The sequence below is a fragment of the Culex quinquefasciatus genome, chromosome 2, assembly GCF_015732765.1.
Source record: "Culex quinquefasciatus strain JHB chromosome 2, VPISU_Cqui_1.0_pri_paternal, whole genome shotgun sequence".
NCBI classification, from domain to species: Eukaryota; Metazoa; Arthropoda; class Insecta; order Diptera; family Culicidae; genus Culex; species Culex quinquefasciatus.
The window spans coordinates 175,867,395-175,885,341 of record NC_051862.1 but is presented as its reverse complement, the minus strand read 5'-3'; the positions used below and the strand labels follow the sequence as shown (position 1 = coordinate 175,885,341).

The 17,947-nt window shown below is 34.0% G+C and overlaps 1 protein-coding gene across 2 annotated transcripts in view; it reads left to right on the top strand.

Moving 5' to 3' along the window:
• Nucleotides 1-17,007, top strand: part of LOC6042130 (protein held out wings) — a 40,671-nt gene extending 23,664 nt beyond the window's left edge. The window contains exons 3-4 of one of the 2 annotated variants that reach the window (XM_038255955.1): nucleotides 11,468-12,217; nucleotides 16,422-17,007. In XM_038255955.1, the coding sequence (XP_038111883.1) occupies nucleotides 11,468-11,482 (15 nt within the window). In that variant the 3' untranslated portion in view covers nucleotides 11,483-12,217; nucleotides 16,422-17,007. Of the gene's footprint in view, nucleotides 1-11,449; nucleotides 12,218-16,421 lie in introns of both variants that reach the window. The other variant, XM_038255954.1, reaches the window with a different exon arrangement.
• Nucleotides 17,008-17,947: the final 940 nt, after the last annotated feature.

Below are 17,947 nucleotides of genomic sequence, written 5' to 3'. Positions count from 1 at the left end.
GGCGCGGCGTTAATGACCATGGCGGGGTTGAACTTTTTCTGTTCCGGCAGAGGGCGAACGTGACTCATAGATTGAGTTTGATTAGAATTTGGCGTTTTTTTTTCATGGGATTTTGGTCTGCGTGAGCAAATGTGCCCGCGAGTGAAGATTTTATTTCATTATTTGTGTTAGAAAAACATCAACTTTCAGTTGGACTGAGGTCTAAAAATTATTTTTAAGCGAGTTAATCACTGGTATATAAGTATTATTTTAATCAAATATATAGAAAGAACCTGATAACATATTTTTCCAGTATATGATCGACCACTAACAAAAAGTTTCCAAACTTTTATAGTTTTTTTTAGCTTTTTTAAACCAAAAAAAGCTTAAAATACCTTGTTAACCAAACGAAAAAAGTTCCTCAGCACAATGTATCGTAAAATACTTCAAAAGATTACCAAAACTTGGTGAATTTCGCTCAAAACTACTCAATAATCCAGACAATTTCCAAATTTGGCTCAGCATTGATGATTTGATAAGATTTCAATTTGTTTTTCTAATATTTTCCAACTTCAAACATATCTTGAGGCTTGTCTCAAGATATTTTTTTTAAACATGTACTGGGTTAAGCCACAAAAAGTCTATGCACTACTGTTGGAGTAAAGTTTTTTAGTAGTGTTTTAAAAATAGTTGCGTTGGAAATTCTTATTTTTGATTCCGGGTTTCTAGATTTTCTTGTTAAAGTTTAAAGAGTGAATATATTTTTTTTACGTCAATTGTCCCACAGGTTTTAAACAAAAATCAATGTTATTATTTACTTAACCCTTTCAGACCTGAATTCTTAAAAAAAAAGCTTTTATTTTATGATGAGAAAATGATGTTAAAAGCCATGCGGAAATTATATGCTACTTTTGGAAATTTATATTTTTGGGCCATATATGACCCATTAGGGTGTAATATGAAAATCGATTTTCCAGCACAGCAATTTTTCAGTTCCTTTTGGGGTCCTAAACAACTCCCCAAAGTTTGAGAACGATTGGTTCAGTTCTCACATTGCTCAAAGCGATTAAATTTTTCAAATAAATTTGTATGGGAAAAACCATTTTTTGGATTTTGATATTTACAAGCTCTACAACTTTCCCGAAGAGAGTATGGTGCTAGCTTGTCGCTGAAAGAAGATACAGCGTCCTCAAAACTCGTCTAAAACGTGATTTTCGATCAAAAAACCCGTTTTAGACGAGTTTTGAAAACGCTGTATCTTTTTATAGGAGCAAGTTAGCACCATACTCTCTTCGGGAAAGTTGTAGAGCACATTCCAGAGCATCCGAATATGAATCCGGTTTTGGTACAGCGTGAAACGTGGATTTTATAAATATCAAAATCAAAAAAAAATCTTTTTCTCATACAAATTTATATGGAAAATTGAATCGCTTTGCGCAAAGTGAGGACTAAACCAATCGTTCCCAAACTTTGGGGAGTTGTTTAGGACCCCAAAAGGAACTGAAAAATTGCTGTGCTCGCTAAATTTGGACAACTTTATTTTTTCCATACAACCATATTACACCCTAATGACCCATCAAGCCTGAAAGGGTGTACTAATTTTTTTAAGCTTTTTACCAAAATACATGAAAATAGGTAAAATTGATAAAAAGTTAGAATTTTGCCTAAAATTCTTTAAAATTAGTTTTGATTATAAAAATATCGATTTAAAGTGCATTTTCAACTAAACATAAACTGAACATACTATTTGAAAGTATTAATGTTTTATATGAAATTATTTCTACTTAAAATGCCAAGAGATTTGAAAATTTTCTCGAGTTGTGTTTTAAAAATACTTGGAATTTATAATTTAGAAACTAATTTTATCTTCTCCTAAAAATAATTGTCAAAAGAATCCAAAAATGCATTCCATTTTCCGATCCGAACTTATTTTCATTGAGAATATCATGACACTTTGCTAATATTAAGTATATAAGTATATTCTTATTTCAATTGGAAGTATGAGCTTACAGATATAAGCTAATTACATTGCTTATAACTGAAAACTGAATATTTTTTGCAGTGTAGTTTATTGGATTATAGTAACCTGGATAGTTAATCATCAAAAAACGAGTTATTTTGAAAAGTGGTCAAAGACAAACTTATGGGAAAATGGACGAGCTTTCCGGTAAAAATATTTTCGAGACTGAAAAATCAATTCTGTCATACAGAAATTGCCAAAACCTATTTTTTCAACATTTTTATTTTTAAAACCGCTGTAACTTTACAACGATTGGACTTAGGACAATGGTCAATTTCGAGAATTTTAAGTAAAATTGTATGGAAAATCGATTCTCGTGTTCGGTTTTAAAAATTTTTCGCGTTTAGTAAACAGTACAGTAACAGTTTTCTAACATTTTAGGCCTTTTTCACAAAAGTTTTGAGCGAAAAAAAATCGTGAGCTCACTTTCATATTCGACTTTTAAACTTAAAAATCAAAATAAAATCATAAAAGTGGCGTGTTTTTTCTGTCAGTGTATTTTTTCGGAAGGCCCGTCGAATTTCCTACAATTTTGTCTTTGACCACTTTTCAAATAACTCGTTTTTTGATGATTTAAGCTAATCAACTATCGAGGTTACTATCTTCCAATGAAATACACTGTAAAAAATATTCTGTTTTGTGTATTTTCTAACTCCACTCAAAACTATCAAATTATATAGTGCAACAATACGTTTAAAATCCAAGAAGGGCTACGAAGCTAACCTTTCAAAATTGATAATTCGTTTCATTTTTTTTTTGTAGCTATACATCTACGTGTCGCTTAGAAAAATCTGCTTAATCTTTGTGAGCAACAAAATTATCAATTGAAACTTAATTTTAAAACCCAATTCAGAAAAATTTGAGTCATGTTTAATAGATGAAAGTTGTTGTTCTCACAACAATCAAAAATTACCAAAACTGCGCAATGTTACAAATACAATGTTAAAGAATTCTATCAATGAAAAACTGAAAAAAATATAAAAAATCAGAGTGGCCCTAGTGTATTTAAAAATAAGTGGTTATCAAGTCCTCCCAAAAGCACTAGTTTAGACAACTGACAAAAATAAAAAAAAAAACTCTTGAAGGATTTTTTGACCAACTTTATGAATGTCTTAAAAGAAATGTTCTTATATTTTTTGCTTGCTAACTTCGATTCCACCCAATTTTCTAGAACATTACATTTTTTATCCATTGATTTTTTGACAATTCCATTGATGTTTTTTGAGTCAACAAAATTAGCTGCAATTCTGCTTGAACGATGCGACAGACATTAATTAATTCAACAAGAAAAAAAAAACCCTTGAAATGTCGATTTAACAATCAATTACCATATCCACCTCGAAATCAATTGCTAATTTCTAATTCCGGACATATCTAATGGCTCCGTCAACGACGACGCCCCTCAAGTGGGTGTCGCTCAGCTTTGATCAGATTGCCAATCCCTATCCGGAGCACGATTCCTACGGTGACTAGGCTTAACTACCAGAGACGGATCACGAGTGTACGCGTGGGTGACCCTAATATATCGTCAGCCAAAAACGGCCGGGGCTGACGCAGAGCTAATTAGATTCAAATTGAAGTGCGCGCGCACCAACACACATCACCTTGCCCGTTTGTCAATTCGACTTGACTTAAGGTTTGGAGATTGATTTGAATCTGAAATTGAGTAGACGCGCGGGCCGTCGGTTCATGATCGGTGGAAGCGTCCCCCACTGTAGAAAACGGCTCAATAGTAACCAAGGCAGCTACACTCAGTTGATAAGTTTAAGTTTTGTTGAAATTGTTTCAGGAACTTTTTCCTAAATGACCTCCTTTTTGCAACTGAGTTTAAAAGCCGTTAAGGAAACGGCAGCCGTGTGGGTAGATTAGCTCAAAGTGGGTGTCTGTGGTGGCCGTTGTGCAACAGAGTGATGATCTGCAGGCAGCAGGGTGACCAGATGGTCAGTCGCGATCGCAGCCGCCGTGCGTAGGAATTGGACCTGAAAGTTGCGATCGCGACACAATTTGCGTTGGGAGTCGTTTATTTTTCATCGTACAAACTGTGTGTGTGTGCGATGACGACGCGTTTCAATTTATTTTAACTCTCTGAACCCCCAATCCTAAATCCCTTTCGAGTGCGCGCCGAGTTGATGGTTCGTTGATTGGATCTGGTTGGCACACGCGGCACTAAATGTCACTTGCGCGTTGAAGATCAAAGAGAGGAATTGATTAATTTGACTTAATTAATTGTGACAATTTGGGAGGTAGTGTAATGAGACCAAATTTTTAAATACAGCCAAGTTTGGTTAAACAGATATTGTCAAAAAGAAGATGTAATATTCTAGGTTTTCGCATTTTTTTCGCGATTATATATTTTTTTATTTGAGTGTTACTTTTTCACATCAATTCTTTTCGTACAAATAAGCCATTTTTCATTTTTGGTGTCTCCATACAAATCTCCATGCAAACTTGGGAGCTGTTTTTGCAAAAGTGCAATGAAAACGTTCGAAAATCTGTATCTTGAGAAGGGATTTTATGATCTATTTGGTAACTTAGTCATGATGCTTTAGAAAAAAATAGTCCACAGGAAAACAAATTTCCGATTTTTTAATTTCATTTTTTTTATCGCAAAAACTCGTTTTGACAAACTAAATAGTTTCGAAAATTCCGAAAATCGTTTCCAGATGTAAGATTAAATTTTTAATCCAAGAGTTCTTTAGTGATTTTTTTACAAAACAAAAAAAAACTCTGGAATTTTCTATTTATTGTTGCTGAGATTTAACCTTTTAAAGGATTATTTTCAGAAGTTCAAAATCATGACTAACATTTCAAAAGGGGCTAAAACGTATTGTATCGTTCTTTGAAAAAGTTAGTCGTGGTTTTGAAAATATAAAAATATTGTTATTATTATTCAAAAAGATGAGATGCATTTTTTACATTGAAAGTCGTATCAATAATTTCCAAGATATCTTCGTTTGAAAAATTAGAGCTAGTTACGAAGTACACAGAAAATAAATTTTCCCATTATTTACCCTTTGAAAGGCCACATCACAGCAATGGATTGAGAATTCAGTATGAAATCCAAAAATAATATTTGGAAATGTATGAAGACCGACTCTGACAATAAATTTGTATTTTTTTTTCGGAATATATATACACAGTTTTTTTTATAGAATGCTGTCACACAAATTTATGTTCGATTAAATATTTCAAACAAATTTCATGCTTTTGAGTAATTTTCAATCAAATGTCTAATCTCAGCCCAATGACCCGATACACCCGATTGTACGAAGGTTTGTATGGGACTTTAGATAATAGTATCACAACAACAACAAAAATCATCTTTTTCATTATGTTGCTTATAACATAATTTTTGATTCTGGAAAATCATTAAAACGTCAAAAAATTATAGTGTTTTGGAATCGGGATGAGCTATCCATTGAAGTTATAATTACATGAAAATTTTCACTATGTACGAATTTTTCATGTATTTTGAAATTAGAATGTTTCTCAAAAAAATACTCAAAACTATTGTTTCTGCTATACGGATATCAAATGATCGGGATTTTTTCATACATTTCGAATATTTAATACACATTTTTGAAAATACTCAAAATTTTCATAAAATTGCGTATTTTTGGAAAAATATTCAAAATTTAAGTTTTTTACATTATAAGTATCAAATGATCGGGATTTTTTGATACATTTCGAAAGCAATACATTTTTTTAAACTACTCAAAATTTCAAAAAACTACGTATTTTCGAAAAAAAAACTCAGAATTTCAGTTTTAAATTGTCGGGATTTTTTCATACATTCCGAAAGTAATTACAATATTTTTTTAATACTCAAATTTTTCATAAAACTGCGTATTTTCGATAAAAAATACCAAAAATTTATATTTTTTTTTTGCAATATGGGTATCAAATGATCGAGATACTTCGAATATAATAACTGCATTTATTTAAGGAACTCAATATTTTTTACAAAACTACGTATTTTCAAAAATATACAAAAAATCAGTTTTTTGTGAAATTTTTTTGGTATTTTCGAAAATGTGTTTGTGTGTGATTTTACTTTTGAAATGTATGATAAAATTTCATATTGTAGAAAAAACTAATATTTTAAAGTAGTCTTCGAAAATAGTTTTGAGAAAATGTTTAGTATTCTCAAAAAAATGTTATTGCTTTCGAAATGTATGAAAAAATCTTGATCATTTGATACCCATACTGAAAAAAACTGAAATTTTGAGTATTTTTTTCGAAAATACGTAGTTGTGTAAAAATTTGGAGCATCTTAAAAAAAATTTCATTCGAAATGTATGAAACAATCTCAATCATTCGACACCCAAATTGTAAAAATACTGAAATTTTGAGTACTTTTTTCTCAAAAATACGTAGTTTTGTGAAAATTGGAAATAAATTACTTTCGAAATGTATGAAAAATCCCAATCATTTGATACCCACATTGCAATAACAATAATTTTGACCGGAAAATGAATTTTTAAAATACAGGAAAATACGTATTTTTGTGAAAATATTCATGTAATACGATTTGCAATGGATAGCTGACATCATCCCGATTCCAAAACACTATATTTTTTTTAAGTTTGGATGATTTTTCAAAGGATTTTAGCCAATGTCTCCAATATAGTCAAACTCCCATAAGATTTGTGCTTCAGTTATGCACGCCCAGTTTTGCATCCTCTATATGCGGTGCTAAAGCGAGGCATTACTGTATTCTGTTTGAAGGGATTGAATCAAACAATTTAAAATATTTAAAATAAACAATTCTTGGCACATAAATTTAAAATAAACAATTCTTCTAAGTAGATTATACAATCCTTACTTATCGTTCCAAATTGTATCATTCATTCGCACACAACAGTTATTGTCGCAAATTTACGACCCAACTGCACCGCAAAAACCAACCGTTCCCAACGTCTCACTCCAAAGTTTTCCCGCTCATTCGAACAAATTTCACCGGCCGCGGCGGCATCCACGATCCGCCAATTCGAAACACTCAAAATCCACCGTTTTCTTTCCCAAGCTCCACAAATGACCGGCGGCGGCACATTGCTCTCCTCTCGACTTTCTGCTCAATAAAGAACACTTAATTGTTTTCAACCTGTTTTTCCCGCTCGACTTTCCTGTGACCACTTGGCCTCTCCCCCTCCTCCGCACAGTGATTGCTTTTCCCGCAAACGCGCCACGGTTTTCGGCCATTAATCCACCCGTTTTTCTGAATTTTACAGCCCATTGAAAGCTCTCGGACGCGACAACTCACGCTGCGCGCTGAACAAAACGTCCATTGTTGGCTTAATGCTTCTATACCTTGCGCAGATGACACAACTTCTTCGTCTTCCCTTTGAGATTCAAACAAACGCGGAGGAGAAAGATCTTAAATTTATGATCTGTGTGTGTTTTGTGTGTGAAAAATTGGGGGGAAAACTGAAAACAGAAAACCATATTTATTCTATTTTTACCTCAGTTCCCTCACCCCGATTTGCCCGGCGTTGAGTCATCATCTCGCGCTGCGTGTTTTACCTGTGTCGAATGTCACATTTGCTTACTCAGAACACTTGTCAAATTCTCTCCCTGGTGGACGGTAAACATGGTCCTGAAACTCGCACTCGCACTCGGAAAAAAATGTCGTAAACGTCGAGTAATTTGGAGCGCTTACTCACCTGCTAGCTAAAACCAATGATTTGTAACGACCTTCTTAACCTAATTTTCAAAAAAAGCTTCCTAATTTAATATCTCCGCAGGTTAATCAATGACCGGCTGCTGCGCGACGGGGTGGTCCACTAAACACTTGTGCTAACCAGAGACAAATTAACACATTTTAAACTAGGTATTGATCGCCGTTACTGACTGAACGCCTCACACACAAGACGGTAAGCTTGCACTATGGTTAATCGCTTTCTGTTAGTTTGGATCAATTAAACACTAAAAGGGAAAGAATGATTCACACCCTTTGTAACGAGCATCTTAATTAATTAATCGATATTAATAAAAATAAGATCAAAAAAAAGCATTAAACGTAACACACACACACCGGTCGGTCGTAATCCTCATTCCCACATATCGCTCAACTCAACTCAAATTTCCACAAATCAAAATTGAACCAGATAAACCTCACCACACCCCATCCTCAGTTCTGATCCAACGATGATCTAATTTTCGTTTGGGAAAATTACAACACCACATGCCAACCAATCACCCAACTGGCATCACATGTTTCATCATTACGATAAAGTAGTTAAAAGTCGATAGTTCTAACCAGCTTCAATTGAATAGAATTCGGTTCGCCTTCTAATTGCGTGGAAATAATCTTATCAGAAAAGATGGTTTAATACTGCACTCAAAGGTTTTCAGTCAGATGAGCTATACAGTCCAGACTAGAATATCCGAAGTTTCGATTATCCGAAGTTTCAATTATCCGAAGTTCGATTTTCCGAAGATATGGTATGGGACTTCGGATAATCGAATCACGACAAAAAATGTATTTTTTTATTTTTTTACTTTTAACATCAAATTCGAGTTCTGCGTTTTAGTCATTGATTTTGATTGCTTTTTGCCTTCCTCACCTCACTGAGGCAAGGCTATAAAATCACTCGAAAAATGAACTTCTTAAATACGACTCCTAGATATACCTTCACGTATACCTATCGACTCAGAATCAAATTCTGAACAAATGTCTGTGGGGATGTGTGTAGACATGTTTTTTTTCCACACGATTATCTCAGAACTGGCTGAACCGATTTTGGCCGGATCCACCTTATTCTGTTCGTTTTTGGGTCCCCTAAGACCCTATTAAATTTTATTCTGTTTAATGAAGTACTTTTAAAGTTATGCCAAGAAAAAGTTTTTTTGTAGCTGCAAAAAAGGGTCATTTTTGCATAACCTCAAAGGCCGGATCTTTTTGCTTACGCGCGAGAGTCGCGCAGCATGCGTAGGGATTTTGGTCCACGCGGGGGATTGGCAGCCACACCCCCTTGCATGCGTATCGCCCGGTTGCCACATTGCTTAAGCAGTGTCTGCGTCTCTTCTGGAAAAAATCTGTATTAATTATGTTGCTGCATCATTTTGTCTCGACAAAGATTTACACGAACTTTTTCATTTTTTTTTATAACTCATGAGACTTTTCTCCTTTATTTTGGAGAGTTGGTAAAAAAATAATTGAAAATTGCTGTTCAAGTAAAATCAATAATTATAAAAAATAAATGAAAAAAAAATTAAAAAAAAACTCTTAAATTAATTTGTAAATACAACCTAAAATACAACATGAATGCGAGGAAGGCACCAACCACCTTAAGGTGGATTAAGTAACGTTTTTAATTAAAGAAAACCTCTTTCCGATATGTTATCACCGCCATTTTGGCCGCCATCTTGGATTTCAAAATTCAAAATAATTTTACAGTAGCTTATGATTTATACTTTAGCTAAACTTTTAAAAACAAGACAGCGAAAATTTTTTTTTTCCTGACTTGGTTATCCAAAGTGAATGTTTTCCTAGGCCTTCGGATAATCGAGTCTGGACCGTACAAATATTCGTCAACATCTAGCTTCTTCGAAATCACAACAAATATCAAATCATATTTCATAACGATTGTCAAATTTAGAAGCGAAATGTCTAAGAATTTGTGAACAAATAACAATTTTATTTTGAAGTGCAATGTAGGTTTTTTGTCAACTGGAAAAAAAATTTAGTTCAATAGTATGTTAAAGTTTAAAAGTATAGAAATTTGTTTAAAAAATTAAAATAGCGAGAGATGTCAATATGTGCCTCGTTTTAAGCAATTATATTAATTCAAATCATTCAAAAAAATCATCAATTAAAAAAAATTATCAAGGAAATTTCCAGGAACAGATATTTCAGAAATTGAGTAATTCTTAGAATATCGCAATTTTTGTCGAGAATTTTAAATTTTTATACTTTGATTTAATTGAAACTTTGTCTATGCATTTTGGAACGTTACATTTTACAAAAAGGCTTCATAAAATTTTTTAAACATTGAATATCAAACCAAGATATCGCAAGTTAACAAAAACAGATGAGTAAAATTGTAGAAAATTGTCGAAGGTTTTTCAAAATATTATTTTCAAGTTTGCTTTTCCTTCGTGAGTATTTATAAATTGCGAAAACTGAACATTTTATAAAAAAATCCGAAATATGCCTATAACTTTTAAACGGTGCCAAAAAATTCGTAAATTAAATTTCATCGCAATTGGTTTTACATAATTTTTTTTAATGAAAAACCATTGATGGCAAATGGCTTCTTTTGACATTCCCAATGTCGTATCAAAAAATACAAAGAAAAGTCGATTTGTGAAAATGAGAGAATTACTCTATTGTTATTGTTCAGCAGCATTAAAACCGATGTACAACAAGTTTGCAACTTGGGTATTCTCTTAATTAAAAAATAATGGCAACAGTTTTTTTCATTGATTTATTGCATCGTATTTTTTTCGAATGGTTCTTGTTCAGATTTTTTATTCTTTAAAAAATATATAATAGAAAAATAATAATTATCACTAGGGTGTCCTTGGTCATAGTAACTGTACAGATTACAGTCCAGACTCGATTATCCGAAGGCGGATAATCGAAACTTCGGATAATCGAATCACAAATTTGTGAAAGTGCTTTAGAATTTTTTAAATACAAGATGGCGGCCAAAATTGCGGTGATTTAATATTGAAAGAATGCAATTTTTAATTTAGTAGGCAATCAACCATTCAAATATGACTGAAATGGGATTCGATTATCCGAAGTCCCATACAAACCTTCAGATAATCGAACTACGGATAATCGAAACTTCGGATAATCAAGGCTTCGGATAATCGAGTCTGGACTGTGTATAGGTGTTGTTTAAAAACAAACCCAATATTTTTTTATTTTTTTAAGTATTTTATACAGAAACTAAAACATTGGTAAAGCTTTATTTGAAAATCCAAAGAGCCACAAAACTCAAAATATTATTTGAAACAAAACTTAAAAGTGTTAATAGTTTATTTCATAAAAATCGTCTGATAATGACATAAACTCCCACTTATTATCAAAAAATTGAATATCATCAAGCTTTACGAAAATACGAGGTAATTTAAGAGTTTTAAAGACTACTCTAATCCTTTCGACTTATATTTCGCATGAGTTCATCTCAAACACTAAATATTTCATCCAAATCGGGACACCTAGATCTGACTTGTGAAACACTCTAGAAAAACTTGCTGTCAAGAGATATTTTTTTAATGATCACAAGTTGGTGGGAATTAGATTTTTGACGATTTTTGAAATTAATGTCAATCTAAATGCAGAGTTGGGTTCCACAGAGTTTATCAAAACTATCCCTTTCTCACCAATAATTTTCCAAAATGCTTTGCTTCTCCTACCCCTACTCCCTCAACAACAAAAATTCCTACCGGAACAACCGTGTGTGTGTTAGCTGTATTTATAATACCAAATTATCTTAGTCTCTATCCTTGTTCCAGGTCAGACAGTTCTGATGGACGGACGGCCCACGTCCTGTTGCATTCTACTACCACATCCCCCCACCCTCCTATCAATACCAGTACTACAACTTCGACCACTACAACATGATTCCCTCCTGCCTTCCATAAATTCTACCCAAAAACAGCCGGCGGCGTGGACGACCCATTCGCCATTCGGCCAGCTTCCGGTGGATTCCGCCAGCAGCGCGAGGAGTTGTGGCATGGTGCTGTACTTCCAGTAGTAGTAGCAGCAGTAACTGAGGCCTTCCCAGCAGCCAGAACGACACGAAGCAGCAATGAAAATTGTTCTAGTTGTGTTTTTTTATTCTCTCTCTCTCTATCTCTTTAATGAAGACAAGTTTTTATACTCTATTTAAGTAGTTATTTTAATTGACGATATAGACTCACTATTTTATACACACTACACACAAAAACGAACACACACACACGCGGACAAATTTATCACTTGCAGTTCAGCATTAGGCATGGACGTGAGGAATTTTTTAGTTAATTTATTGCTACGATTTTAGTCTCATATATTTATGAAATTGATGGTTCAAAGAGAGGAGCAAGTCGCGGTTAGTAGAGTACAGTTTTTTAAGCTAGCAGATACTAGCATTGTCGATTGAGCGAACAAATAGTATGAGGTATTGCAGCTGTTGTTGTCACTGCTTCGGAGCTGTCGCGCTGCACTTTGAGGACCGACTTGGGACGATTTGGGACGACCGCGGATTTTATCAACATTGAAAGGTAAGCAAAATGATGAACTCTTTAACATTAATTTTAACAGAAAATTGTGTTTTTATGTAACAATTAATTTTTCGCGAATTTCAAGATTGAATAATATCTTGAGGTGGGATTGGGTTGCAGAAGGATTTTTTTTAGGTTTTATTTGCACTATTTTTGCTTCATATTTATAGCTAATTTATGGATCGTTAAATCAAAATTTTCAAGTCGCCAATATAAATTTCGCCCCTCAACGAAGATTTCCGATCCAAATGTTGATTCCACGATATCAAATTCATACATTTTCCAATAAAAAATGAAATAATTTCCCCCTCAAGCATATCGAGCCGGTGCAGCTCGCTCTCAAGCAAACATAAATTCCCCCATACTGGCGGCGCACATGTCGTTGTGGTGGCAGCCAGCAGAAACCAAAACCAGCCGGGGCACGTTGCTGCTCCAAAAGTTTAAAAATATCCCTGGAATGTGCCTGAACCGAACCGAATCGACGCCGGGAACCGAGAACGAAAATATACAGAACACACACGCACACATAAAATGCACACTCCCGCGGCGGCACTCGAAATACCAGGCCTCATGGCAAGTCGCGCGGGGGTGGATCGAGAAACCTGGTGCCTGGCACCCAAAGCATGGCTAAACCAAGTCCGCATGCGCGGTCGCTGCAGTTGCAGCTGGGAAAGATTCTGAAAAAGTCTGAAAATAGCCAGTTTTCTACATTTTGCTACAATTACTGGAGCAAGTCTAGAAATCGTAAAATTACTCTTATTAGACTGTGACTTGAAAATATCAAGTCCACTTAAAAAGTTAGAGGAACTCAGAGGTGGACACTGGACATGGTCAGAGAAACCGGTCGGAAAAGTACTTGGAAACCGGCTTTGGAGACCAGTTTCCCCGATGGACCCTAGGAGAGGAAAATTTAACACGCAAAACCGCATGCCAATGCTCGAAAAAAGTAACTGTATTGAGATGATGGCAAAAAGAAGAGGCAAAATATCGCACCAACTGCGAATTAATTTACAATAAAATGTTGCTTGCAAACATACTTTTTCAAAACGACCAATGCCCCTTTCCTATGCTGGTTTCCTATGTACATTAGGTTGCCAGGAATATGTGACTTTTTTCAAAATCTCGCTCCACAAGCAGAATTTTGTTCCTTGAGCAACATAAGAACTCTGGGCAAAATATGAGCAAAATCTTATTGATACTCGAAGGTTACTTATTGGTATCGTAAACTGGGGTGACTTTGATAGCCCGGGGTGACATTGATAGACATTCGATTTGGCCAGTAATTTTGATACATCCGATGTAACAGTCACATTTTTGCATATATGTTCGATAATAAGCTATCCCTTAATGCTTACATACTCAAAATTCTCAAAAATGTTTAGATATTAATTTGAACGGCATTTGAAAAACCTATCAAAGTCACCCCGGGCTATCAAAGTCACCCCAGTTTACGGTACTCGAAGGTGAAAAATGTATGAAAAACTCAAATATCTTACTGTTTGGCGCTTCTTCCATCCAAATATTCCTGTGAGTGAGATTCTGATCGTAAATTTAATGCTCTATGTATAAACGATTCAAAAACATTTTTTACCAACTTCAGGCTCGGCTATGAATTGGTTAATCTCAACCAATTTAGCTCAAAATTAGCACAGATGCTTAAAATAACCCAAAAAAGCGTTTTCCGCTTGTGGAGCAGACAAGTCTAATATTTTTCAGAAAGAGAAAACTTCGACCACTTGTGGAAACTTTCGCAATTTACTGTAAATTATTCGACAGATATTATTTAACGATTATTTATAATTTTCAAACAAAATTGGTTTACTTATTGAAATTTTGGTTAAAGGTCAGGGAACGGAAACAAACAAAATAGATGAGTTAAAACATTGTTAATAGTTCATATTGTTCAAATTGTTGACCGTGGTATGACCACAATCATGTCATGTGAAGTTCGGGTAGATGTTGAGGTAGTCATATTTGTTTATTTTTTCTATTCATTTGCAGCTATCGTGCATACACCACGTGTCCTTCAAACAAAATATTTACGGCAGATTAATTTTCTGTCATACTCTCTGTCCAGCAATCAGTTGTTCTATTTTCGATAAAATTCTCTCGAAGTTCGGCATGAAAAACTGAGTGTGTACAACAGGATTGCCCAACCTACTACCCGCGGACCGTATCCGGCTCTTGAAGTCATTTCATCCGGCCCGCGACGCCTTAAAGCAATTGTTAAGTGATTGGCCTGCTTTTAGGCCCTTTATGAATTATTTACTTATTTAATTTTTTGATATGAAACTTTAGACACACAGTAAAAAATTGTGTAAATTTTGAAGGTGTAATTTTGGAAAGTTGAATATTACCTCTTTTATGATGTAAGTTTACCTCAATTTAGACTGAAAAAGCGACATTACAACAGAAAAGTGGTAAAATTACACATTTTCAGAGGTTAAATTACACATTTTTTCTGACATAAAAGATGTACCCCTTTCCAGATGTAATATTACCATGATTTTTTTTCTGTGCAATATTGATAATTTTCGTTCGAATGAAATTTTAATTTTTCAAAAAAATATTGTCTGAAATGTTATTTTATAGATTTTTATTTCCATTCAAAAAAAGTCATTTTGATTCACAGCACAAAAAAGTTGAATATGGAAGCGGGGAAACTTTTTATTAATGTCAGTATACTCGAACCTTTTTTTATTCCTTTTATCAGGTCTGTGATCGGAAACACCTTTTTTATATTAGTTCGAAATCACTTCCAATTAAAAAATAAACGTTGAAATTCCTGCAAGATTATTTTGCTAATTTTATATTGCGATTAAATAAATTAGAAAGTCATTTAAAAAAATGATTCAATACTACTATCAGCACATGTTTAAAAAAATATTATTATAAAAATGTAATAAAAAATATTTGGCCCATAACCGTTTCTGGAAAACCAAGCCAAACCAGGGAAAACAGGTTGGGCACCCCTGATGAACAGCAAGCTTAAATACCAATAATAAACAATAACAATAATTATAAAAAATAATAATATTGAGTATTTGGCTCTTTTAAAATGTTAGTCTTGATCTCTGATTTAAAAAAATCGAAGGACCATAAAATTTTACAAAAGTTTCATTTTTGAACATTGCAAATTGGACCATTAGTTGCTGAGATATTGCCATTAGAAAATGGGACTTTTAAAACTTAAAATTTTCTGTTTGTTTTTTCTTGTATCCACTGTATCACACCATTAAAAAAAAGAAAACTGCAAATTTTAATATTTATCAAGTTTTGGAAAGTACTTTTCGATTGGGAATTCGATTTTACATTAAAAACTGTAGCCAAACAAACTCTCCTTTTTTTTTTTTTTTTTTTCAAAAAACGCAATTTCCAAAAAAAATCATAACTCGGCGGCCACATTTTTGGCCCTACTTCTCTATGACTTAAAAGTTTTTGTTTCCAAAAATATAAAAATATTACAAATTTTCTGTAAATTATTTTTTTTGTGAAAAAAAAAAATAATTTCAAAATCGGCTATTTTTTGTGTATATTTCTTCTGAATATCAATACCTACAACTTTGACGAAGACACTAAATCGGTCAGAAAATTCATTTAAAAAACAGATTTCCGAATATTTATTGGATGAACCAATAACACAAAATGGCTTCTTTTTGGTCATAGGGAATGCCACACATAGTTTGAGCCAAATAAAAAACACAAAAAAAAATGCACAAAATCGCCTGATTTCGCTCTTTCTATAATTCATTTGAAGTTGGATCATGTTTCTAAAGAGAATATTTTTTTTAGTTTTAAGAAGCATTCGGAGTTCTTTAGTATAAAACGAGGTTTGGGCGATCTCCATCATTCATGATTCTAGCACCGAGTAAATATCCCGCATAGATTTTTGTTTTTTCGGAGGTCTAAAGTCGGAATCTGGAATAACTTTAGTAAAACTGGACCATCTTTTTTTACCTTTTTTTTAACTGGATTTAGAGAAGGATGAGGGCCTTTAAACTGCTAATTAAAAGCGTGACCAAAACCTAAAGAGTAGCGGGGCAAGAATATGGCCGGTTTAAAAATTACGTCATTCATGAACACTCTCTGACCAAATTTAAAACATGTTTTAAAGGAGTGACGATATTCCTGTCCATATTAATCTTTTTTTTAAGAAAAATGTTTTCACTAACTACCTACTAATTTATCTTTTCTCCCATTCCAGTTCTGACCACAGTTCAGCGCGATCCCGCGCTGTCCACGTGGCATCGCCACGCTGGTCCCAAATAAGGACAACACTTCCGGTTGCGCCACACCGAGTGGCACGTCGTCCCACGCGCACTCCAAACGCATGCGCGTCACACTCGAGGAAAGCGCGACTCCGTGCAAATGTGCATCTTTCTCTCTCCGACGACGTTCCCAATATTGCGTGCGATTCCGGGTGCATTTTTTTTGGGTTCGTTTCCCTCGGTGGACAAAGGCCACCGATCTCCGGCGACACAGATTCGCGCGCCCGAGACACAATGGTCAACGAATGAGGTGGTGACGAGAGAAAAGAGAAAGGTCTCCGCAAGAGAGAGAAAGAGAGCAGCAGCAGCAGCGAAAGGGAGGACAATAAAAGAAGCTCAGATACAAAAACATGAATTAACTTTGCGCGAATGCAAAAAAAACGTAAACACCAGTTTTGGATTGATGAGGAGACATTCCATACACAAACCGTTATAAAAAGCCAGCAAGAGTTGTGTGCAAGTAGGTACGCGATTTAATAAGAAGTGAAATGAGAGAGGAACTGATGATAAAGGAAGAAAAAACTCTAAAATTGTAAATGCAAAAAAAAAAAGATCACACCGTGGAAGAGAGGCGCTTGAGAAGCGAGAAGAAGAAAAAAAGAGAGTGCCAAAACCGGACCCTCCCGGGCCCAAAGTGACCCCAATGTACCTCTCCCCCACCCTTTTTCGAGAGAGGTTGTGGAAGGAGGGGACAACGACAAGGGACAAACCAGCAGCATGACCAAAAGTAGCATAGCCCAACAAAACAAGTCAAGTGGCTCGGTGTGACGCCGAAACAGGTTGGGCTGAAAGTTTGGAACCATTTCTGAAATTGTTCATTTTTTTTATAGTTTTTATTCTGTTAAATTTTACAAAAAAAAACTTGTTTTGTCTTGATTTAAAATCTGTACATAAATAAAAATTTAGAAAATATTTATTTTCTTGGAAGGTGTTTAGCAAAACATTTCAAATTTAATTGCATTAGTCAATGTTCAAACATTTTTTACTCACAAATTTAAAAACACTATTCCAAACTTCTCATAACAAAGAGTGATGAAAAATGAAAAGCCATAACTCAAAGTTGATTTTAAGGTAAATCAGAACAATTTTTGAAAACAAAATTTCGAACTATTGTTCAACAGAATTGAAGCAGAATTTTTTAGAGTAAAAAAAATCAATGCTGTTTACATAATTCCTGAAAATACATGTTTGTTGAGATAGAAAAGTTTCCTATAACTTTGCCTCAAAAGATTAATTATTAGACCAATTGTTGCTAGATTACAGCCTCTTAGCAGCTTCAAAACAGTTTAAATAACATACAAATAATTTTCGGAAAATTGTAAAATTTTAAAAATAGAAACTATTGGTGAAAATAATTTTAAACTGTTTATAATACATTTTAAAACGCCTATTTTTCAATTTTAAAACTCTATGAAAATTTGGATTTTGAGACAGAATAAATGTCAGACTTTAGGAATGCAAA